The 24,562-nt window shown below is 36.3% G+C and overlaps 2 protein-coding genes across 2 annotated transcripts; both read right to left on the bottom strand.

Moving 5' to 3' along the window:
• Window positions 1-10,984: 10,984 nt before the first annotated feature.
• Window positions 10,985-14,112, bottom strand: LOC108674146 (NADH dehydrogenase [ubiquinone] 1 beta subcomplex subunit 8, mitochondrial). Its single transcript, XM_018162056.2, has 4 exons — window positions 13,965-14,112; window positions 12,401-12,621; window positions 11,770-11,925; window positions 10,985-11,089 (listed from the first exon to the last, which is right to left on the bottom strand). Exons 1-4 carry the CDS (start codon window positions 14,050-14,052, stop codon window positions 11,024-11,026), a joined length of 531 nt encoding a protein of 176 aa, XP_018017545.1. The 5' UTR covers window positions 14,053-14,112; the 3' UTR covers window positions 10,985-11,023.
• A 1,204-nt stretch (window positions 14,113-15,316) lies between these two features.
• Window positions 15,317-22,147, bottom strand: LOC108674145 (O-phosphoseryl-tRNA(Sec) selenium transferase). Its single transcript, XM_018162053.2, has 8 exons — window positions 21,784-22,147; window positions 20,499-20,628; window positions 20,043-20,186; window positions 19,673-19,831; window positions 18,962-19,348; window positions 18,479-18,664; window positions 17,563-17,697; window positions 15,317-17,215 (listed from the first exon to the last, which is right to left on the bottom strand). Exons 1-8 carry the CDS (start codon window positions 21,904-21,906, stop codon window positions 16,941-16,943), a joined length of 1,539 nt encoding a protein of 512 aa, XP_018017542.1. The 5' UTR covers window positions 21,907-22,147; the 3' UTR covers window positions 15,317-16,940.
• Between the last annotated feature and the right edge of the window lie 2,415 nt (window positions 22,148-24,562).

The raw sequence follows: 24,562 nt of genomic DNA, 5'->3' as shown, positions 1-24,562 counted from the left end.
ACCTGAGCCATGACTCAATCAACAAACCGTTAGATTTTTATTTATATTTTGTCGTACTCCGCCGGTTTAAAAGTGCAACCGCAGATGAAAAATGCTTGAATGAACACGCATAATTGTCTAATTGTTCTTCAAAGCTGGCGTGTTCATATTTCAAAAGCCTATAGTTAAATATATCACTCGAAAAATTATATTCACGTATTTTTTAAAACGAAATTGCACTATTAATAATCGAAATGCAAAAATAAAGACTATATAGTCCATATATAAAGATAAGTGAATTCTTTTATGCCTATGTTACTCTGGTAAATGAAGACTGAAGGTAAATTATAATTCAATTTATTTTATTAGATTAATAAATATGCTAATTTTTCAAACAAATTTCAAGTTAAATCGCTTAAAACAAATTTTAACTTGTTTAGGTTGGTAGCCGTGATGACGTGGCCTCCAATCGCATCACGTCATCTTGGTGACATCAGTAAGCGCTACCAACTTCGTTTATTTACATTCTGTTCCTTGCTGTCGGAAGGTGTGCAGTGTGCTCGGAGTAACATTGAGTAAGTGACTGATACGTGATTTTGAACTTAAAGGGGTTCTCAAAAACTTGAAAGGTTGTAGCACTAGCAGTGTTGCTTAATGTTTTTTGTCGTTATTCTGGCTTACTATTTCATGCAAGGGACCAAGAATGACGATGCTATGTATTTGAATACCGTCAATTTAAAGTGGCGTCAAACGGGGTACCTACTAATGAGGGACGGGTTTTCGTCAACAAATTCTTACCATCAATACCATGAAGCATTTCATAAATAAGCTTGGGTTCATTTTAAAGCCCTTTGCAAGGGCTATCGAATGGGTTCTCCAAAAAAGTTCTATATTTTATTTGTGAGGTTCCAGACAAAAAATGAGTGTCCCAAATTACCCCTGGGAGACTGGGATTGCTGGGAACAGGGTACCTAATCCGGGACACTTGAAATGACAAATGAAACTTAATTTTAAAATGTTTGAAGCATGCAGAGTGTATAGCTCATTTATTACTAACAGTAATCTGAAGTCCTCCTTTTCCTTTGTAGATGATGTAGATAGAGGATAAATGACATTTTCTGTTAACCTATTTTTACTTGTTTTTCCTTTATTGATATGATATTACCATTTCCATGCATTACCGATTTACCGTTTTATTGATGTGATATCACTGATATTAGGGTAAACGCACCATATTCCGACATCGTAGGTAATTCCGATACTTCTCAACTTTTTCTTTTATATTAAGCTTTGTCTTAGGTAGTTCCATGCAGGGCTGGAAAAGTCCTATTTTTGTCTGAAATATCGCGGTTCTAATATCATATAATTTCAGTAGGTATGAAATCTCGCGGCTCGAATGTCATAAATTTTTGTTTGATTGAAAAATCGTGGTTGGAACTTTGCAAACATGTCACTTCATAAAATTTTCAACTTCCGCAATTCGCATTGCTTTACCGTTCCCACCAAAATATCCTGCAGAAAAAACATAAACATCGTAATGTAAAAAAATCAACTAGTAAATGTTTTGTTGAAGATCGCGCACAGTTGCGGTAATGTCAAAGCAGTCAGACTGCATTCACACATGCTCAACTTACTGTAAAGACAAATTTTATCATTGCCATTTGACTGTTTTAGGGTAAAATTAAATATTTGGGATAACACGTGCATGGACTTTGTAAATAAATTTGCGCCTCGTTAATGGCTTTTCATGGCCAAGATATGGAATTCACGGCTCAGTGAAATGGAATCACGGCTCGAAGAAATGGAATCACGGCTGGCAAATCCATAAAGCCACGGCTCGAAAAATTCAGTCGGGGCTCGCCAAGTAGATATATACCATGCCTGGTTCCACGCATGCATAGATGGTTGAAATAGTGATGTCATACTATTGCACACCAGATTTCAGCAAAACACTATAGGTCTGGTGAGAAAATGTTAAGATCCTCATAGCAAAAGTCCACATCAGACATCACCCTGTGAGAACATAGAAAAACATGTCAAAGTTGATAGTTGACCTTGCTCTGCCAAATAGTGATCAACTGTTGGTGTAGAAAGAATATTATGGTTTGAGACTTATAAATAAGTCTGTGAATATATTAGGAATCCTTTAAGTATACTTGTATTTGCTGATTTTAAGTGGTAAATAAATTAATAGATGATTAAGTTAAGAGACAGTTTTAGACACATAAAAATTAATTCTGATACAGCTCAGAATTAGACACACACAGCTTGTTCCGAGCGGCAAGCTGTGTCGTATTCTGACACAGCTCACACAGGGCATTGGAATTCCAACACAGGGCATCAGAATTACAAATTACGGTTTTGAAGCTTTGTCTGAATTAGTCTCACAATATGCCTAATTTAGTCACACACAGCATCGGGATTCAGCGATTTTGTAGATTTTAATTCTAAAGGCTTTTAAATAAATATGGCAACAGTTTGTGATGTTTCATCATTGCTGGTGCATAGTGTGGTGTTTTGAGAGTAACATAAAGCAATCAGAACTTGAGTTGCACATATGGTGATCTTTTTATAGTCATTCATTTCTTGCTACATCCTTAAAGTGTTGGAATATAGTGTGTTTACCCTACCATATCCATGGACATGCCATTGTGCATTTACAATGACCTTGTCCACTGCGAGCTTCATATCAGCAGCCATGTAGCATTTCTTAATATGTATCTGGAAGCTTACATGAAGGCTTATAATTTCATATTTTAATTGGGTCCAGCCATCCATGGCTGGAAAAGTCCTATTTTTTCTGAAGTATTGCAGCTCTATTATCGTATAATTTCAGTATGAAATCTTGTGGCTCAAATGTCATACATTTTTGTTTGATTGAAAAAATTATGGTTTGCACTTTGCAAACATGTCATATAGTAAAATTTTTAACCACCGCAATCTGCAGTATATATACTTCGATGCTCCTGCCTCCCACCAAAATAACATGCAGAACATATCAAGTAAACTCAAAACGTTTCCTCCTCAAAGATCATGTAGTTTCAGTCACGTCAGAGTGGTCAGACTGCATTATCGTTTGTTCAGTTGCCACTTAAGTGAAGACAAATGCTAGTGACTGTTTTTAGAGTAAAATTAGATATGTGGGGTAATGCATGCATGGGACTCTGTAAATAACAAGTTTGCAGGTCGTAAATGGCTTTTCATGGCTGAGATATGGAATTCATGGCTCGAAGAAATAGAATCACAGCTGGCAAACCCATGAAGCCTTGGCTAGGAGAAATGGAATCACGGCTGGCGAACCCGTGAAGCCACGGCTCAAAAAATTCAGTCGTGGCTTGCCAGGTGGATATATTCCATGCCTGATTGGATCAAGTGAATTCTCTATAACAAGAAAAATAAAATTATAAAAACACACCTGAAACAGAAAGGAATATTTTACTGATTACCATCATATATTCTGGAGAAATAAATCATAGTTCAAGTTAATTGCTTTTCATTCTATGTTGCCTGGTGCACAATTCTATCTATGACATTATGCACAATTTTGAGATGACCCAGGGCTGGAAAAGTCCTATTTTTTTCTGAAATATCATGGCTCTAATATCATAAGATCAGTAGGTCTGAAATTTTGCAACTCTAATGTCATAATTTTTTGTTTGATTGAAAAAATTGCGGTTTGAACTGCAAACATGTCGTTTCATAAAATTTTCAACTTCCACAATCTGCAGTACCGTATATATACTACCGTATATATACTATAATGCTCCCACCTCCCACCAAAATAACCTGCAGAATGTCATAACATCAACAACAAGTCAACCCAAAATGTTTCCTCGAAGATCGTGCAGTTGCGGTCATGTCAAAGTGGTCAGACTGCATTATCACTTGTTCAGTTGCTGCTTAAGGGGACCGTCTACCCTATAATTTCAAATTTTGGCGTTTTCTGGTTTTTGTGCTCAGCTTAAAGCTTACTTTCTGACACATCAAACGGTACCAGAATCATCCCTCTACGTCAAAAAATGATTTTGTGACAGTTCCCTAAAGGGGGGCGGTTTCGAGGCCCCTTCAGTAAAGTCTATGGGATTAATTAGAAGGCTGGACACACTAAAAAGGAACGTCTGACGTAAAGCGGCTAATTATGGCATTACCCGGTGCTTATACTCATTTTAAAGCTTACTTTCTGGCGCGTCGAACGGTATTAGAACCATCTCTCTACCTACATTTTGACGTGCAAGACGTGTCGCAGAATGGAGGGCGGTGGGGGGCAGCCTTCACTATTTGAATGGGAGATAATTCAAGAGAAGCTCTACAAATATCACGTATAGCGGCCAACACACTCAGTGCCCATCAAGACAGCGAAGTGGGAGGTGTACTGCCAGTCGCTCTATGCCTCGCTGACTTGGTTTGAGGCTTAATTACGGTATCTAGGCTATGTTACGACTTTTACGTCCGTTTACGTCCCACGCAGCCATTTTTTGAGCGTGTTTAAACCTCCTACTGCTCTCACGGAAAACCTATCTCCTAGAGTTTTAAAGCTACAGCAATGAGACATATACCATTCAATTCGTAAAGACCATACCTGTTGACCAACCCATCACTTTTTTTAATTTGATCATGGTTCGTCATATATATGGAGGAGAAGGGGGGGGGGCAGGGAAAAATGGGAAAAACGTGCATAAAAAAAACTATGGGGAAAATGAAAAAAGTGATGGGTTGGTCGATAGGTATGGTCTTTATGAATTGAATGGTACGTGTCTCGATGTTGTACAACAATATTTGTAGGAGATAGATATTCTAAAGTTTGTTTTTGGCCGTTTTCTATAAATTTCACGTTTTCTATCAATTTTTTTGAAAAATTCATAAGAGCAAAATGTTATTTTTTTTACATTTTACGTATGTATGTGAAGTTTCATGATGATCGGATAATAACTGTATAAATTTTTCTGGAGGGTAGACGGTCCCCTTAAGTGAAGACAAATGTTAGTGACTGTTTTTGCCACAAAAAAAGTGTGAGTGAGATTTTTGGAAAGGTACCTCTGCTAAGGGCTGTAGCACAAAAATATTTGCCATATTGAAAAATTTTACTTGCATCAAAGTTTCACACAGGTATTAGCTTAAAAACTTGATTGACAGAATTTGTATATCTCAGTCCATAAAATGGCACCCATTTCTGCTAAATGAGGTAATAAGGGACACTCTCCTAAAAATGCATTTACAGTAGAACCTCAATTAGCAAAGGCTCCAGTTAACAAAAAAAAAATCAATTAACAACAAATAATTTTGATTATATTTACCTCTGTAAAAAATTTCACTTAAGAAAAAATTAATGCATCATCAGTCATCACAAAATTGTGCATAGAATGTCATATATAGAATTGTGCACCCAGCAACATAGAATGAGAAGTAATTAACCTAAACGATGATTTATTTCTCCAAAAAATATGATGGTTGTCACTAAAATATTCCTTTCTGCTTCAGGTATGGTTTTACAATCTTTTATTGTTATAGTGAATTCACTAGACCCAATTAAAATGGTGTGAAATTACAAGCCGTCCTGCAAGCTTAGTATTACAGATGAAATGCTATACAGCTGCTGATATAAAGCTTGCAGTGGACAAGGTTGTTGTTAATGATCAATGGCTGTTCATGGATACAGTAATATTACTTCAGTAATACGGTAATGTATGGATATGGTAATATATCAATGAAGGAAAAACAAGTCATTTATTGTACATCTACAGAAGTAAAGGAGGACTTCAGAGTACTGTTAGTAATGGATGAGTACACTCTGCTTGCTTGAAACGCTTTAAAATTAGGTTTTATTCTAGGTGTCCCAAATTACCCCATTCCCAAGGGTAATTCACGACACTTTTATTTTGCATCTGTCACCATACAAATAGCATACAGAATTTTTTTGGAAATCACATACAATAGCTATCGCAAAGAGCTTTAAAATGAGCCCAAACTTGTTTATGAGATGTTTTATAGTAAAAAGTTATTAATGAAATACCCTCAAAACCATCTCTTATTACCTCATTTGATGGTATCACCTTGGCATAGTTATTTCTCTTTGTTTACATATTAAATTATTATTGGAAATAGGGTTGGCAATAGAAAGAAAATAAAAATATAACTCAGTACTCACTGCAGTGAGTGACAGAAGCGCATTTTCTTGTTGACAAAAACTTGAGGTTATGGACGGACGGACAGACGGACATGGCGAGAACAATAGTGCATTTTTTCCATAAATGAGAAAATGCGCTAAAAATAGATACTATTGTAATAGAAAATGTATTGTGAAATGCAACTTATTACAATGTTTTTTTTTTACATTATGGTTTATCCCATCTGCAATTAGGTTTATCCCTTTTGCAGTCAAGTTACCATTTATGGTCAATTGAAATCTCATCCCAAAAAGATCCACCACGAGCCCCAGTTTGTGCTTGACGCAACATTATTATGCCGCTGCTAATCACCAATCATCTGACCACTGTTTTGTACATGACATCATCCCCTACCATGCTAAAAAAATTGAATCAGCATTTAAATGAAAGTTTTGACATTGATAATGAAATTGAAGCTCTTTCTGCATTTTGTTGAAAGAGGGAAGTAGTAATATCCATTCAATTATTTAAATTAAGTTGATTGAAATAGATTAAATTTAATCTTAGATGGTTGGTTTTTACATTTCGATGCTTAAATTTGGATGTGAATAAATTTTTGCATAGGAATTCTATAAATTCTTCAAGTGCACTTCTTCTTCAAGTGCACTTTTCTATTACAAAATGTAAAATTTTTAAAAAGACCTGCAAGTAAATATATCTTGCAATAGTTCATATTTTCTTGTATTAGTTTTGGAAACTTGAATGTCTTCATATTGCCTGCAAAAGGGTCAATAGCAAGTAGCATTTGCTTTAGTTTGTTTGCAATTTATTTCTCAATAATGGGAAACCATGAGTTTGATTTGTAGGCCTTTCAATACTTTGTTTGAGCTTTAAAGATTCAGGAAAAATAACAATCCTTACAGGTACATATGAAAAACTTTCTTGTCTCTTTATCAACTGCTTCTGCTTCCTTTTCCTATCATCCCTGTCTGACATGAACACCAAGGCTTCCCAATTGCAAGGTCAGGTAGTTTTTGGTACAACAAATATGAAATACATTCACCACAATTCTTATTCCATGATGAGCAGGATTTAAGCTTATAAGTTCAGATGAGTCAATATTCTTCCCTGTTCAACTGAGCTGCTAACATGTTCCTTCCTTTTCTTTTATATCTGCTGAAACATTAATACCCTACAGAAATTTTATAGGCCAGAAAATTTCACAAGTTGATGTGATGTTTGGTAGCTACTGCTTTTTTATTACATTAGGTTTTTTAAGAGACAGTTCTTGAAGAGATTTATGTGAGTTTGAATACTGTCATTAGGTATTGTGATGATGAGTACGTAGGTAGGTGATGCGACTGGTAAAAAATGTATGTATAAACATAGATGGTAGCAAGTATGGTAGTAATTACCTACAAGTAAGTTTCTGGTAATTTCCCATTTTAGGCCGATCTTGGAGTCCACTTCAAGTTTAATTTTTGTTTCCTGGTACAAATAGTCATTTCAGTTACCACGGAGACATTCGACTGTTTTTTTTCTGCTGTATATTTTTTACTATCCATTTGCTTTAGCCACATTCCAATGAGAGCCATATGAAAGAAAAAAAATTATATCAACAGTCTGAATTGTGTGCCATTGGAAGGAGGGCACATTTTGAGAATTAAACCTAAATTTATCTTACTTTGTGTATATAACTATTATCACAATATTTATCAGTGATTTTCTCACACGACCTATTGATTTAGGTATATTGTAATTATCAGTGGGCATTTTTTCCAGTAATGAATTTTTATTGACATGTTAGTGAAGGTTTCCTTACTTAGGGTTAATGTATCGGAGGATCTGAGATTAGGGCTCCAATCTACTTCATCATGATAACAATTGGTATTGAGTTTTCCAGTATTGGTCAAGGTGATGTTGCATCCATATCTGTGAATGATAATGCAGGATGGTGGTTGAATGAGGCATTACCAAAAGAACACTTGAATCAATTATTCAGCCTATAAAGAAAATTTAAAAGCTTCCATGACAGTGCCACTGAATATTTTGCTTATTCTTCTCCAAGCCTGTGTACAATTGTTATATTAGAACTAACTGACTAGTTATTAAACTATAGTCTCGTGAATATAATTGTATATGCCACCAAATTGAATCATGTGTATTACGATTTGTGTTTTTATCAGTAGACAAGAACTACGGTGCCCATAAGCCAATGGTTCCCAAACTTTTTCAGGCTGGCACCCCCTTTGGTTCCCTATTGAATTTCTAGCGCCCCCCACAGACACATATAAAAACATATGCCTCTTTCTTGAAATTTAGTACACTACAGTTTTAAAAGAAAAAGGCTAAACACAAATGTTTACTATTCCACAAATAGAACCCCATTTGGTGAACCAATATGTTTTTCAGCTGTTTTAAGTTTCAGCACTAGAAACCTATAGGACGTCTCGGGCAAATTTACGGCCGGACTCGTGGCCGGTCTCACGACCAATCTCCAAATTCAATTATCAAGTAATATCTCCCAAACTAATAAACGCAGCTCAATGAAACTTGGAACATGTATTCATCAAAACCTAACGATGATTTTTAGCACGTGAAAATAATTTAAATTTCACCTTTATTTGTGAGTTTATATTGCGATACAGGCCGAAATTCGCAGAGATCAAAGAATTTCGCAGGGATCAAAGAAATTTTGAATATACAATCCTAACTACCAAACGGTGACTTTTTTAGCTTCTAAAAATGTATGGATTTTACCTTCATTTGCGAGTTTTTTTTTCGCCATCATTCTTGATTTCACACTTCCTTATATTCGGCTCGTATCGCCTGATAATTTATCGCTTAAATTCGCGGCGATCAAAAAATTTCTTCTCGACTACTGAATAGATTTCAACAAAACTTTGTATATAAATACCTAACCTAACGGTGATGTTCAGCTCGTGACAATTTTCCTATTTTGCTTTCGATCGCGAGTTATGTAGATATAGGAGAAACGACCGGCTTTTCTACCGGCTGGTTTAACCAAGAGCCGTTGACGTATAGCCGTATAACTCGCAAACGAAGGATAAATCGAAAGAATTGTAACGAGCTGAACATCACCGTTGCTGAGGTTAGGTATTAAAATACCAAGTTTCGTTCAAATCTGGTCAGTAGTTTGGGAAATTTCTTTATTACTTCGAATTAAAGCACGTATTGCTGTTTAAATCACGAATGAAGGTGAAATGAATAAAAATATAACTCAGTACTCACTGCAGTGAGTGACAAAGAGCGCATTTTCTCGACGACGGAAACTTGAGGTCACGGACGGACAGACGGACATGGCGAGTACAATAGTGCATTTTTTTCCATAAATGAGAAAATGCGCTAAAAATCGCGAACGAAGATACAATCGAAAATTTTTTCACGAGCTAAACATTACCGTTCGGTAGTTAGGACTGTAAATTCAAATTTTCGTTCGAATCTGTCCAGTAGTTTGGAAGAAATTCCTTGATCACTGTGAATTTCGGTCCGTATTGCCATATAACTATAGCAAAAACAAATGAAGGCAAAATTCAAAAAAAATTTCATGAACTAAACATTACGGTTACGTCCTAATAAATACGTGTACAAAGTTTCATCGAATTAAGTTCATTAGTTTGAGAGATATTTCTTGATAATTAAATTTGAAAATTGTCCGGGAGTCCGGCCGTTTATTTATCAGAGACGTAAACCCAGAAGAGGTTGAAAAATATAACTCAGTACTCACTGCAGTGAGTGACAGAGCGCGCATTTTCTCGTCGGCGAAAACTTGAGGTCACGGACAGACGGACGGACGGACATGGCGAGCACAATAGTGCATTTTTTCCATAAATGAGAAAATGCGCTCAAAATTAGATCTGGGTGAAAAAAAAAACTCATTGTGAGTCTTGTGCTACGTACAAATCGTCTAACAAACGTTCGAACTTCGACTTCGGACTGCCGCCCTTTTCTTCCTTGCCGCCCCCCACAATCTTTCCCCCGCCCCTAGGGAGCGATATCACCCACTTTGGGAACCACTGCCACAGGTCAACACACAAAAATTAAGAGCTTTTTCATATTGCTGCAGTTTTTAACCTATGGTTCTAGGACCACCATTGTTGTGTATCTCATAGAATATGTCATTAAATAATACTTTTGGTTTATTTCAGTTGAAGTTGCCCAACACAATGGACCAGGTGATGCAAATTGTTGAACCTGCTAAGCAGTTCAGCAAAGATTCATATCGCCTCATCAAGCGGTGCACAAAACCTGATCGTAAAGAGTTCCAGAAGATTGCCGTGGCCACAGCCGTGGGATTTGCTATCATGGGCTTTATTGGATTCTTCGTTAAGCTCATTCACATTCCCATCAATAACATCATTGTGTGAGTATGCGTACCACAATAAGAGGAAGTTTCGATTGCCTTGCATTGTCTCCATAAAAATTTTTATCATAACAGTAATATTTAGAATCGAATATCTATATATATATATAGATATTTATATTTATCCTTGTCAATTCTCTGTAGATTAAGTGTCTTGAATATCCTTTTTTCACTTTTGCCCCCCATATAAGAGAAATTTTGATAAAACCGAATGAATTATTTTCACCATTTTCTTTTTTTCAGAGGGTCGTAGTGCGTCGCCATTGCAAAATCGCTTCACAATGTGTTACCTAGAATAGATTTATATTATTTAAAATAAAGACTAGAAAACAAAAATCATTTTAATATCCTCTGTATTTTAATATAGAGCATATGTCATTAACTTATGCATTTTTTAAATAATTCCAGGATAGGACCAATCGATTCTATGAACAAGTTATTAGGATCAAACTAGTGTGCCAAAAGAATATCCATATTTTTTCTCGAAAATGGTAGAAGGGGAAATGAGAAGATCAAATGTGTGTAATACTTTCATATTTACAATCCACTTCCCATCTCACTGGCTATCAGCTTTCTCAAAAGTGTAGTGAACTTCTCCGCTGTAAGGGATTTGCGGCGGCTTCTGAAAAAATGAAAGTTAATTAATAGAGAGACGTTCTCTTGTCATAACCTTTACGACAAAATCAAATTCCTGCTTAAATTGCCTACTCCTATAATTCATTATTTGGAAATAATTGCTACTATTTTCATCAATTATTTTTTAATCTAACTTAGCAAAAAATGTCCGCAAATGTGCAAAATTTCTCATGATGGCTGCCCTTGGTAGAGTAATGAAATTGTTAATTAAAATTGCTTCATGAAAAGATGGAAGATGTAAATTCGAGTATATATATATATATATGTAACTGGAAAAATCAACGGCACTATGGGTGCAGAACATAATTTACTTGGAAACGAACAGTTTTTGTCATCTAAATAATGATTGTAAGTGAGCCGTCGGCAGGTTTCAGGTACTTAGTTTACCGGAGCTAGTGTTGCAAAATTCCACCCCTGACAGACCTCTTTGTTGATAGTTGTCAGTGAATGGTGCAATAGTAAAAGTTAAGGCCCACTGAAAACCTGTCTTTAAATGTACCTCGTTTCATGAAAAGCTTTAGCTGATAAATCATGCGGATTGGTTACATCTCTCGCCATAATATTTTAGGTTTATCCTATTGCACTTGCATTAATTATGAAGCACCATGCAAAAAATAATCAACATCAGATGTGAGGCTTTGCATAGGCCTAGAGTTCAGGACTCACCATTTCATATTTGCCAGTACCATGACACAGGTACGCCATGAGGGAACACCCACCCACAATACAGACAAAGAAGCCCAGCTGCTGCAGTGGGGTTTGAGGATCTGTGTGCTCATGCTTGATGCGGTCCAGTCCATATATGTCAAAATCAGCATGCACCTGTAAAATAGCAATCCATATGTATGTGCAAACAAAAAGTAATGCTCAAGTTTAATCCCTAACAGTAATTTAAAAATTGATCACAATTCATAATGGTTAGCAAAAGGGTATTTTTAGTACGGAAATGATGGTCAAAACCTATGCCAATGGTTTTACATTGGTTATTCTGTAGGATTTAAATACCAACCTATTTAAAATTTGATCAAAGAAAGAGGGAATGAAATGCAAATATCAAAAGAAGAAATTTTATTTCAATCAAAACATTTAAAATAAAATGTTGTTAATTTCAGTGAAATGGACAATTACTAAACATAACAGTGGACCAAATATCTTTAATCTGGTCCTATCATTCATTCTACTCAACACCTGCAAGCACAAAAATCTCATTAGGGAATTTCAGCAGCCGACACACTGAGGTTACATTGCAAGCATTTGCTGCATTTGTCCAACCATCCATGACATGGGAACCACTTACAGGCTCTCCAAAGTTTCGCCGATACTCTGGGAAATCATAATCCTCATAAGGATCTCTGCTCTCAGCAGACACTATTGGTAACTTTGGGTAGTCACCATAGCCCCATCCATCATCAGGATATGGCTCATAATCTTCAGGCAGCAATCCATACTTGCGGGCAGCAGCTATCCTCTCAGCCTCAGTTTTAGGATAAGGACCAGGCTTCCAGTCATCATTCCAGTCTGGAAATGAATCATTTAAGTTGCAATATATTAGGAATAATGAAATGCTTACACAATGGAATGTATGAAAAAATTATTCCAAGAATTATGTGCTTCATAATTTTTTTAATGTTCTGAAACTTATTTATGAAAGATTATAATAACACTTGAAAATTCTACAAATTTTAAAAAATATACTATGAATTATATCTGAGAAATACCAGCTCAAACAGGCCATATTTTTACTTTATCTATATGAGGGGGCCCAGTCTTCAAAATTATAAAAAAATTCATACTTTCTTACTGCTTTTGATTTATGCTTAGTTTTGCAAGAACCATCAATGTTGCTAACAGTACCATAGCACTGAAGTTGCTGGCCTTCAATAAGAACCATCTATTGTCAATGACACACAAGTAGCCACATGGATTGGAAGATACTGCACTTTTGCTCATCAGTCATAATTATAAACTATGAAGTACTGGTCAGAACTAGGATTTGAAAACCTGCTGAAATGCAAATAACATGGCTTTTAGATAAAAATGATAATTAAAAAAATTACATGATTTTTAGTGATAAGTGGCAAGGTAAGTACAGTAGTATCTGCTTTGGCTTTTGTTAGGTGCCAGGTGGCAACTCAAGTGTCATGATGGTAGAGCTTTATTGAATTTTTTGAGCAACAAAATCAAGATTTCTGGTAGATAAATTATTACATATCTACTTGTTTATAAAGTGTACAATTGAGCCACAACATTAAAAAGTTTTTAAAAATAGGTATTCTTCAATCTTTTAGCCCAAACACAAGGTTATGCGCAGCTTATGGTATTAAAAAGAATTTATCATGTAAATTCTTGTTGAATGTCTGAACTCAAGTTCAGACATTCAACATTTTCCAGTTTAGACATTTATTAGGCAATAGGCATTGACATTTGCAACATATTTATCAAATCAATTGAATCAAATAATTTCTAAAGAGTTCAATCTTAATGTAAAAATTGCTTGTTTTTTTTTTATTTTATACTGCAAGACCTTGAAGGCTGTGAGCTACCTACAACATTAGAATTCTACAAAATTTAGAAAACAGGTAGGCTAAAGACAAACCTAATGCACATAAAATCTCCATTAATCTCATTAAAATTAATGGTACATACTTGATTATTAAAATTCTACCAGTCGTAAAACTAGCTAGTATTAAAGCATACATAACAGAAAGTGCACCAAATTATTTTGCCATACCGTATATTTTAGATAAAAATGTGAGATTGATTTCTCTCATGGTTGAAATTTTTGCAAAAAATTTTGGAGAACTTTTGTCACATGAATCGAAAGACGAGTAAAAACGATCGAGTCTAAAATTTTCACTCACGTGCAGCAGACCTAACGCCCTGGACGAGAGGAAAAAAAATTTTCGTCGCGCTCTGAAGGGCACGAACACTTCGCGTAAGCCCAGCCATGGCTATGGCATCACGGCCGATTACGTCGAAAAACCAACCGAACTCAGCAGAAGTGGTGATATGGGGACTTTTTGAAGATCTGAAAAGAAATACCCTAATAATATCTATAATGCATTATAAGACAACTTTTTTTCCCGCCTCAAAAACATGGTACCATAGTCTATTTGCCTTATTCTGGGAATACATTAAATGAAAATAAATTATATTTGCAATGATCTATCCTAATTTATCGACCGTGATAATCACGGTCTATCTGTTATGGCAGCAGAAGTTAACTGTGAAAATATATTCAGTAGATTATTTAATTTTTTTAATCCACAAATTTCTGTTGAAATTCTTATATTCGTAAATTTAAGAAAGTTTGGCGTTCAAACGTGCTAAATGGCCAACCAGTCTAGGGTAATCACAGCTGGTACCCTTATATACGAATTTTAATACAGATTTAGGGGGTATTTAGTCCATTGCAAATCTGTTGAATTTTCAGCTAGCATATGTAGCTGAAAAATGAAATGAGTCCGAGACGTAGAATGAGCCACGTTGGGACCGCAGAGTGCACGAAAAAAATGGATGTCTATAGGAATTGAAACAAGGGCACTCATCTGAGCCGTCGCTTAGCTGCAGAAGGCAAAAAAAAAAATCTTACTACAAGGCGTTCATCTTGCATACCTTTATTTGTTTGACCAACCAATTAAAACCCGAAGGTCATGCTGATGCACAGGATCGATGACTTGTAAACTCAATTTCTTAAGGGGTTTCCGAAGAGAAGGTGCAAGCTTCAATACAAAACCACCCGAGTGAGCCCTCTAGGTCTATAAGGCTAAACTTTTTCTTCGGTCGCAGAATTCACACTATTTATCGAAGGCCCCTTTGACGATTCTCTAGGTGGAAAATATAGAAAGCATAAAATACTCCATAATCGAACTTTAGTTTCAATTTCTCAATGTTCTTTGGCGAAAGAGAGTTAGAGGTACGATAAAAAAAAATTTACAAAGAGGGACTTCCAATCTCATCCGCATATACGGGGTGACAGGACTTTGACCTGCGTTGCTGTCCCAGTTTCTTGTGAGCTTTAATTAAAGGGCCCTTAAATAGCCGAGTTTCGCCGTAGCTTATTGTTTCTCAAGCAAAATTTTCATCACCTTGAAACTCGAACAATTTTTACGTTTTTCACAATAATGACAAAATTCAGTTGCAGTGATGTACTTCAGGTTTCCGTTTTTATTTTCTGTTAATATTCATAGCGGCAAAACTCAATCATTTCTCATTTGAGGTGAACAATATTTATTGGATTCATACCTCAGAACATGTCCTTGGTTACCGCGGACTTTCCCAGACTGTCAGAAGCCGATTGAAAAATTTCTAATACTTTTCATGTGCATATATTCAGACATTCCTAATACTTTAAGGTCACTTAGTTTGAGAATACATTTACACCTTCATACGTAAAATTACAAACTTTTCTTCATTCACAGTAAAGGTTAACACTTTCGGAGAAAATTCATGATTTTTATTCTTTGGTAACTGTGTAAAAAAATACATGCGAGGTCAGCAAATGAATAACTTACAGGTTGACGGAGATTGTATGGGATAAATAATCCTGAACCAGCCTCCGGGTACTATTCAATGTCACATGCATGAAAGTAGAACCATGGTTGAAATAATACTATATTAATTCAACCATGAGGAGAACAAAGAACAGTTGGAATTTCAAATTAGATGCCTACTTTTCAGCCATTTCTTAAGTGTCTATGCCCCTTAACTTGGTTCCAGCAAATTTTCATATCCTGGTGTGGGAATAAGGCGCTGGAATAACCCTCTATTACATTTCCAACACCAAACCCCAGACGCAAACGTACGGTGTGATTATAGGAAAACAATCTAACTTAATATAGTTAATATGCGAAAAAAATAAAAGGTCATCAAAGTGAACAAATGTGTTAAAAGTAATAAGAAATGCATGATAAATGTTCATCAAATGAATGCAGATTTTTCAGTAGTTTTTTAAATGCTTCAGGAACAATGCATTAAAAGTGTAAGGAAAACAGACAAAAAACATGAGAAAATTGCATGAAAAATGTAGGAAAAATATCTCTAAAAATTAGTGGCAAAAGTAAGTAGAATTCATGAGCTCGAAATAAATTGTGATATTTAAGGACCCGTTAAAATACGATGTTGGTATCATTGGCGTCAAAGAATCTAATGTACAAAAAAACATCTACGTGGCCTTCTAAAAAAAGTAATTCGAGTCAATCTGTAATAGCCATAGCTTGCAACATACAGAAAATAGTACGTAACCTAAAAGAGAAAATCTCTGGAAAATTTGAGGCATCAAATAACGTGGATATGAAATAACTCAAACCACAGCATTTTTTAATGTTACCAAAAAAGAAGAATTCAATCAAAGAGCTTTCTGCAAAATATTAAAATTTGCTGTTAGTTTTAACGCCAACATTAATTACATCTTCAATAGAAACAATGTAATCCAATCCAAAGGAATGCATCAAAAAAAATCATAAGATAAAGGGGCAATAAGGAAGCACACTTAATTCAAAGCTGCAACCTGCCTCAATTGCGATAAGTGGACGACACAGTTCAAGGCTCGGCTCCATAAAAGCCTACCTATAAAGTTGAGAAAACGAAAGTGAATAGTGCGGGATTTTGGGCAATTTGAGGTTTTCAATAGAAGACAAATCAAACCGAGACAATTAAGAAGCAAATATTGTGCCACAATTTATTACTAAAGAACTTGAATAATGGTTCACTCTCCTTTCGTGGAAATTACGAAAAGCAATAACGCAAACATGTGAATAAGAACTAAATCAACATAAAACATTTTTCAGCAATCAACACACAGGATGGGTTTATCTGGACGTAAATTATTCCATCACTTATTCTTCACTAGTCAATCCGTTTGAATTTTCTTTATCTTGGATACAGTGTTTATTATTTATCAACGAGTGCACTTGATCTGAATTTTCATTGGCATCAGCATTGCCATTTTGTTGCACTGTAAGCGAGTTGGGGACAGGTTCTTTTCGTCTCCACTCAGTGAGACAGCGGTCGAGACATGCGATGAAACCGATGACGTCACTGCGCGTCATGCCGATACTGGCTGATGCGGTCAGGTACGAGACAGGGTAACTTTTGTGGTGGCTACCCCAGCCTGCAACACAACATCAATCCATTGGTGAATGGTAAACGTGAAATAAATTCATTGCATTAACAATAGAGGTTCGCAGTTGAGTAAGAAGACTGCGTGTGTATAAATAATTACATAAACGTACTATATTTCTCAAATTAATGAATCTCAGGTGAACAAACCGTACTATAAGCGTGACAGAACTTAGTTTCGTTAACATCCATCTGAAGTTTAAATGATTTGCACATTTTTCAAAGTAAATTAATTATCTTTAGTTGCACCCTCATTTCAAAAGATCCATTGAAATGTAAACTTAATGTGGATCAGAAAATGAACAGAACTGAACGAAGAACCGTGAATTTATTACAGACCTACGAAGTGAGTTTTGCCAATGGACGACGACTTGCCGGGCGTCACAACACGCGCTCCCGACACGCCGCGTGTGAAGAGCATCGCTCCCAGCGCCGTGGCGGACTTTGGGGCAGTACCTTCAGGCAGTGCCACGCCTGTCAAGAGGCAGAATATTCGGATACTTTGCATCGGGAATAAAGGTAAGTACAACTTATAAATAACATATAGGAGTTATACAATCGAAAAATACGTACGAGTTTATAACTCTGTCAGCCAGTCACTAACAGCTTTTCCTACAAAAATCAGACTTCAAGCCCAGATAATATCCCGAAGCTATAGGTTTTGTACAGAAACGCTCGAATCAACCAAGAACCACAACCCCACACGTTATGAACAGTGCGCCCAACAGGCTCGAAAAAGATATAGAGTTCAATGCGAGAAGTACAACGTTCTTCAAGTGCTAAAATAATACATTTCAAACGAGAGAAAAGAAGGCCAGTGAATTCAAGTACGAGTAAAGCAGCTCGATGGCACATTAGCTTATTACGATGAGGCACTATAACTAAGAAAAATTTCTCGTGTGCACTTAAATATGGTCATGTAGTGTGACACGTAGTACCTGATTGTCCTGAAAATTAAGGAAAGTAAATTGTAGAAATTACATGGGGAAATACACAGATGATAACATCACGCTCAACTAAATAAGAGTTGGAAGCATAACCACCAGCAGCGAGATGGATGCTTAACATCTGAAGTTCAGAATTCAGTAGAGGCAATCAACTATGCCAATAAATTGAAGATAGACACCATTGAAGTTACTTTGATGTCGAAATTACTCTGTTCATTAAATAGGATTTGACACATGAAGTTGCATTGTTTAATCATTTTCCTAGATTTTTTTGTCATATTTCGCTGCAAACAACACAAGAATCTCACCAGTGCTGATGGGGTTGTTTGGAGCTGCCAAGGTCCGAATGGAGTGTCGCTCAGCAAGCGCTTGAAGCTCCAAGTCCAAAAGTTTCTTAAGATCATTTCGCTCCTTCCGCAGCTCCAGGAAGCGCTCCTTGCCCATCGACAGCAACGTCATGAACAGATCCATGATGGGAGATATTGACGCTCGGCCTGGCCCATATGAGTCAGCTTAGAATTCTGTTCAATATTGTATGAAAGCAGCGAAATTTTGGTGGTATTTCTAACAAGTTCATGACAGTTGAATTCCTTGAATCGTCTACTTCCTTGGTCAAATCAAATTTTTTGCAGGATTCTTCCCGACATATGTGTGAATACTCAAGAATGAGTTAATCAACTCAGATTATTTTAATGATTGGTAATATTCATTTTAAAACACCATCTTTGAATAGAAGATGCTCTTAAATATAACAATGAAAACAAACGACAGGAAAATAAATAACTCCTCACCAGGATATGCACCAGATATCCTCTTGGCAGTGGCTTCATCGAAGGTAAAAGCTAAGGCACCACCAACAGGCACCATGAAGTTTTTGTCTGTGCTTTGAATAACAATATCAACACGACCAATTCTTGCAGACTCTTTGATTCTATGCATGAGTTTTGTACTCTGCAGACCATAAGCATTGTTGATGACATGAGGGACATCATGCTGCTTGCAGAGCACAGCAATATTCTCGATGTCGTCAGGAGCTCGAGGAGCAAAGCAGCTGGTCGTGGTGACGACGGCTCTTATTTTTTTACATTCAGAACCTGACAGCAGGGCTTCAACACACGCCACATCGCTCACTACTTCGTCACCGGACAACATGCCGTCAACCACCACAGGTTTCAGCCCTGGAATTGTTAGGAATTGTAGGATTCAAAAAATTTTAGCAAGTGGAAACTTTAAAAACTCAAAGTTAGTACCTTTACTAAAAATTGGCAACAGGATGATGTTTTATCCAAGATTTTATTTTACTTTATGGGAATAAAATTGCTGTAAACATAAACATGGACATATAAGTGCACTAGAATTTACACAAGTAGATAATTATGCTGACAAATCCAGGTAATGGAAAAACCACCGACGCCATGAAGTTAGTTAAACTTAAAACTACAAAGGAGATCATGTAACACTTAAGATGTGCGGTAGCACAGAAAGAATAATGATCATCAGACCAGCAGAATAGATAGCCTTGAAGCAAGAGCGCTGATCACATCGCAGCCACACCACCAAGTCAGAACCAGGGCGCACCTCAGCCAGGGATGACAGGCAGAGCATCAGTGCAGCTCCCGTAGCACATGGCAGCACCACCACATCAACAGCACCAGGAACACCTGCCACAAACATTGCAATGAGGACAATTAATAGATATCCCCACAGACCCAAATATTTTAGTCATAAAAATATAGAAAGTTGCAGAAATTTTCAAACACAATTCAATTTACATCATAATGAGATTTGACCATCAAATAAGTTTGGATAAATATTTTGCATAGGTACAATAGATGCCTGCTAATGGGAAAATAGAGTGTTAGACCAACAAACCAGCAGCTTTAATGGCATCCTTAACCATGCTGGTGGTAAGGTTATACAGCAGGCTGCTACCCACAGCCTTGGGTTGACTAGCACACAAGTCTCCTGATCGCCCAATGCCATGACCCAAGCCCCAGTGACGAGCTTTGACTAGGCCTGAAAAATTAGGCATATTTTAATAAGAATGATTAATGCAGGGTAGTATGTATAATGACAAGATATTACTGCTGCTATTCAGTATTGAAAGGATTCAAGGTATTGCAGCATGAATAACCAGCACAAATTAGACAGCTTAAAACAATTTCTTTGGAACAATTTATTTTTAGTAGGAAACTATTCTTCATACCTAATCATTGCAGCAGTCAAAATTTTTTCAACTAAATTTAGGAAGGAAAGCATTGAACTGGTCCTTCATTACTTCTTACTCAATCAGTAATGCTAAAACTATATAGGCTAAAATGCTCTTACTTGAGAATATTCTTGCCTCCCGCTCCCCCACTCCAACATTATGAGGGAAGTTATTGGAATCAAGAGTTGAGATTTGTTGGAGGAATTCTTCAATTAAAACATCACTCCAACCACTCTCAGGAAATTTACCCTGTTAAAAACATAAAAAATTATAGCATTCAAATAACTAATAAAGAGGTCAATCAATGCATCTACTGTCAATAGCCATCAGCCTTATGATCCAAAATTGTAAAAAAATCATATATTATTATTTGTAAATTAAACCATGTTGAATGTGACTGCAAATCAAATACATTGGTTTTCTGCTAATAGGGCAAATTTTTGGAAGGCCAGGAATGGTAATATTTTTATATGGAGCATGGCATACAGGATTACAATGCTTTCTCTTGATTCCACATTCTCTTCATGGTTCAGGCTGTTTAGCTGAGATTTTATCATCAAGCCCCATAGCAGGATTTGGAGATAGTGTTGCCAAGATCATCTTTTTAGGCCTAAATTGCTACCACTATTAATTGTCATTAGAAAAAGCTGAACAATCTAAACTATCAAAATTTATTACCAAAAATACATGAAAATAACTTTTTAAAGAGAAATGTGTTAGCTAAATCTTCTGAAGACATAGGGTAAACGCGGTATATTCCGACACATTAAGGACGCATCGAGAAATGAAAAACTATAAAAAAAACCGTACGCGTTACGTAAGTTCTGTTGCCTTCACATGACTCTCGAAACACTTCACTACGCGTCAGCAATGATGAAACGTCACAAAATGTTGCCATATTTATTAAAAAGCCTTTAGAATGGAAACCTACCAAATCCCTATATTCCGTCATAAATGGATTTCAGATTCGTAATCTACACCCCAAAAAACATATAATTAAAAAAAAAACACCCTTTTTTTTGGATGTAGTTAATCTGCAATAATACCGTTTTTATTGTACAGAATTATAGCCATGTGGTTTAAAATCTGGGTGACGGGTGTTAATTTTAATCAGATTGTAACTAAAAAATTTTTCAGAGATGAAGACAGTTGTCAAATTGTTGGAGACAATTGGTGAATGATGATAATGCATGCTCTAACTTCCTAATTATTGAAGGTCATTTTATGAAGAAGAATAGCCTACTTAGAAGTATGAATAGGAACTACGCTAGCTTGAACTAGGCCAACCTTTTGGCTTTAGTTCTATAATATTGTTTTTATTTGACTTCGAAAAAGAGCTTCAATTGATAAGTCTGATTTTGTGCAATTTTATCGCATTAGGAACGCCCCATATCAGCAAATTACCTGTCGAAGTAGAAGATTTATTTGTTTGGCCGAGTGTTGTGAAGCTTGGATGGCTTGAGTTAAATAACTTTTAGGGACGAAGTTAAGCGCCAATTGGAAATTTTCTCTAGTTGACGACGTCATAGCCAAGGTTTAGTTATTGGTAAATTACAAAAAAAAATTACCAACCGTCAGCAATGAATGATTTATTTGGCCGCAGACGATGCAGCCCACAGCCGTACCACGGTACCACTACGTAGTCGTACAGTGTACAGAGATCTCTTAGTTACACGCTGTGACGCACGTGACTCTAGATAATATTACGTCAGCTGATTCCAATTTCCAACCGCTTTTATTGCGAAGGGACGAATACGCAAATGCGGATAGATTAAGCGGATGCAAAAAATGACTCGCAAATTTCCAGGAAGTAGTATTGTTAGCGCTGTAGAATGGGTTTGGTGTGGCCTAGAATAGGCCTAATGAGACAGTTGACAAGTTAGCCATCCAAATATTCCTCGAAAAGAACTTTCGTGCAGTAGAAATGCAAACGCATATAATTTCAATAATATATTTATTTATATATCTGAATAGATTTCCCGTAATTACAGAAGCAAGTTGGGTGGTATACGAACACAGCGGCAATAAATAATCTAAACTCAACACTCAACAGCAACGTATTAAAAATAATATTGTAAAGCTTCAAACTTCGCTCGCAATTATGAAGCGCTTCGTTTGAAATACTTAAACTTGAGTGCACTGAGAGTAATTTAACTAATAGCGGAATAAAAAATTGGTTCCTTCAAGGATTATGATGCCGACGAACAGCAAACCTCAACCGAAGCAAGCAGATAAAACAATAAGCATTTTATTGAAAGGCAGGTGAAGGAAAGAAGTCGTACTTTAAATATAGATAAATAATGACAAGGATTACAAGAACGTCCCACTCAAAGATCTAAGCAATAGTCCATATACGTTGCAAGTTATTGAATTTTCGACTCTACGGCAAGTTCATCCAATTGTATCTTGCAAACAGAAAACGTTCGAAATGTTAGCAGCGACACACTCCAAGCTTGCGATGAGTCCGCCTATAGCGGTATTAGGTCAAAATTGAGGCATGGTCACTACCGGAGCTGAAACAAATGTTGCAACAAACGTCCTTGGCTTGTTTAAATGAAGACGGAGAACAGTACGCATAACAGCCATTGCTATTGAATTTGGAACTATTGACCCATCATTCTCTTAGAGGGATACAACCTTAGAGGCTACAACCTCCAGGGATGAATGAACAGAACACCAAATGTGCTGACCAGGTTGTTAACAGGATTGATGGGGAAATAAAGAAGACAAGTTTAGGACATCGGGAAACATACGATAGACCGATGGAGACACACAGATGAGCAAAAGAGCAAAAATAGATCGCAATATTAAGATGCGATGGAAGTAGAAGAAAAAAACAATTTACTCAACCCAAAAATCTGATCTTGCACTTTATCGCAAGAAAAGGCCGTTTGCATCAATACAGATAAGGCGGGCATTAATAGAAACTAACTGTACATATAGTAAAACTGGAAACTTGGGGAACACCTCTATACCCACAACGCCACACGAGCTCCGGAGCAGAACAAGAGCTCTCACAACACGTATAACTTAAGACACTAAAACGTTCGGATAAGTAAAGAGGCCTGATTATCAAATTATCGCTTAATAAAAGCAGCACCTTCATGTAGACAAATGCTGTCAGTTGGTGATTAATGAAATTATGACTTCGTACCAATTGTTGACAATTTGGTTCTAGGTAAGCCAGTGCCAATAACAAAACTTGGTAAGCTATTGACATAAGCTGCGGTTTTTTGCAGTTTAATGGTGAGAGACGCCACAAATGGCAAGTTGCAAATCATGGACTCAGCAAGAGTTTTTCAAGTTGAAAGTCTCCGTAATTTGTTTCAAAACTCAATTCAGTTCTTTTTAGACGATTCTGCTTTTGTGAGTAGTCAATGTCTCTCCCGATGCATGGCTAATGCAAAAAAATGAGGAGAAACAGGACGGGAATGACTGGCCATCCAAGCAACAGAAGGCAAACCCACCCGAAAACAAGACAATTCTCGAATCACAAGCAGACGCCGAAACTCAATCCAATGATTAGAATCCTAACAGCCCGCAGAGGATTGTGAGATTTCAGTATTGCTTAAATCTTACATAGATAAGAAATAATTTTGTTAGTCGAGAGAAGAAGTAAATAAAATTAGAGAAAAAATTATAAGTCGCTGAGAAAAATAAAAATTGAGGTGAGATAAATGAGTGATAAAAATTAACATAAATCAACAGAATATACAATACTACCGCATGATAAATCAGCCTACAGTTTTTATATACGAATAATTTAAGGACTAAAATTCAGGTAAACATTGACTTGCCTTTGCACACTAAAATTTCACATTCACGTTATGAATATCTATAGAGTACGTACCGATAATAACTAATAAATTACAATTCAAATAGAAGCAAACAATCAATTTCAAACGCGTAATAATTTTCCTAAACATTAACCATCCAAATCAAAAAAAATTATATATCCTATTTCCATTTCGCGTTTTCAAAAATAAATAAGTTTACACGCAACTCACATCACGAAAACTATAACACAGAAAATTAAGTAATATTACATAGGAATTACACAATCTTTGTTTGTATCACAACAAGCGACTAAGGAAGTGGACTCTGCTCGGGCGGGTACTAAATTCACGGCCGAAAAGAAGGTCTACGTATCTGTCCTACGTATATAAGCCAATAATCCACCTTC

This window comes from Hyalella azteca, unplaced genomic scaffold (genome assembly GCF_000764305.2).
Source record: "Hyalella azteca isolate HAZT.00-mixed unplaced genomic scaffold, Hazt_2.0.2 contig9370, whole genome shotgun sequence".
Taxonomy (NCBI): Eukaryota; Metazoa; Arthropoda; class Malacostraca; order Amphipoda; family Hyalellidae; genus Hyalella; species Hyalella azteca.
The sequence above is the reverse complement of the archived record's forward strand: the minus strand, read 5'-3'. Positions and strand labels throughout refer to the sequence as shown.

Bases quoted from the DNA above. Each gene is read 5' to 3' on its own strand.
- LOC108674146 (XM_018162056.2), bottom strand. From the start codon at position 14,052: ATGGCTGGGCTTACGCGAAGTGTTCGTGCCCTTCAGAGCGCGACGAAA. The intron at 12,622-13,964 runs GTGAGTGAAAAT...ATTCATTTCCAG, and splicing joins GGGCGTTAGGTCTGCTGCAC to ACTGGAATGATGACTGGAAG. The intron at 11,090-11,769 runs GTGAGTCCTGAA...TCATTTTTTCAG, and splicing joins GTACTGGCAAATATGAAATG to AAGCCGCCGCAAATCCCTTA.
- LOC108674145 (XM_018162053.2), bottom strand. From the start codon at position 21,906: ATGACGTCGTCAACTAGAGAAAATTTCCAATTGGCGCTTAACTTCGTC. The intron at 19,832-20,042 runs GTTTGTTGGTCT...TGTTTGTGGCAG, and splicing joins GGATGCCATTAAAGCTGCTG to GTGTTCCTGGTGCTGTTGAT. The intron at 17,698-18,478 runs GTGAGATTCTTG...GCCTCTTGACAG, and splicing joins AAACAACCCCATCAGCACTG to GCGTGGCACTGCCTGAAGGT.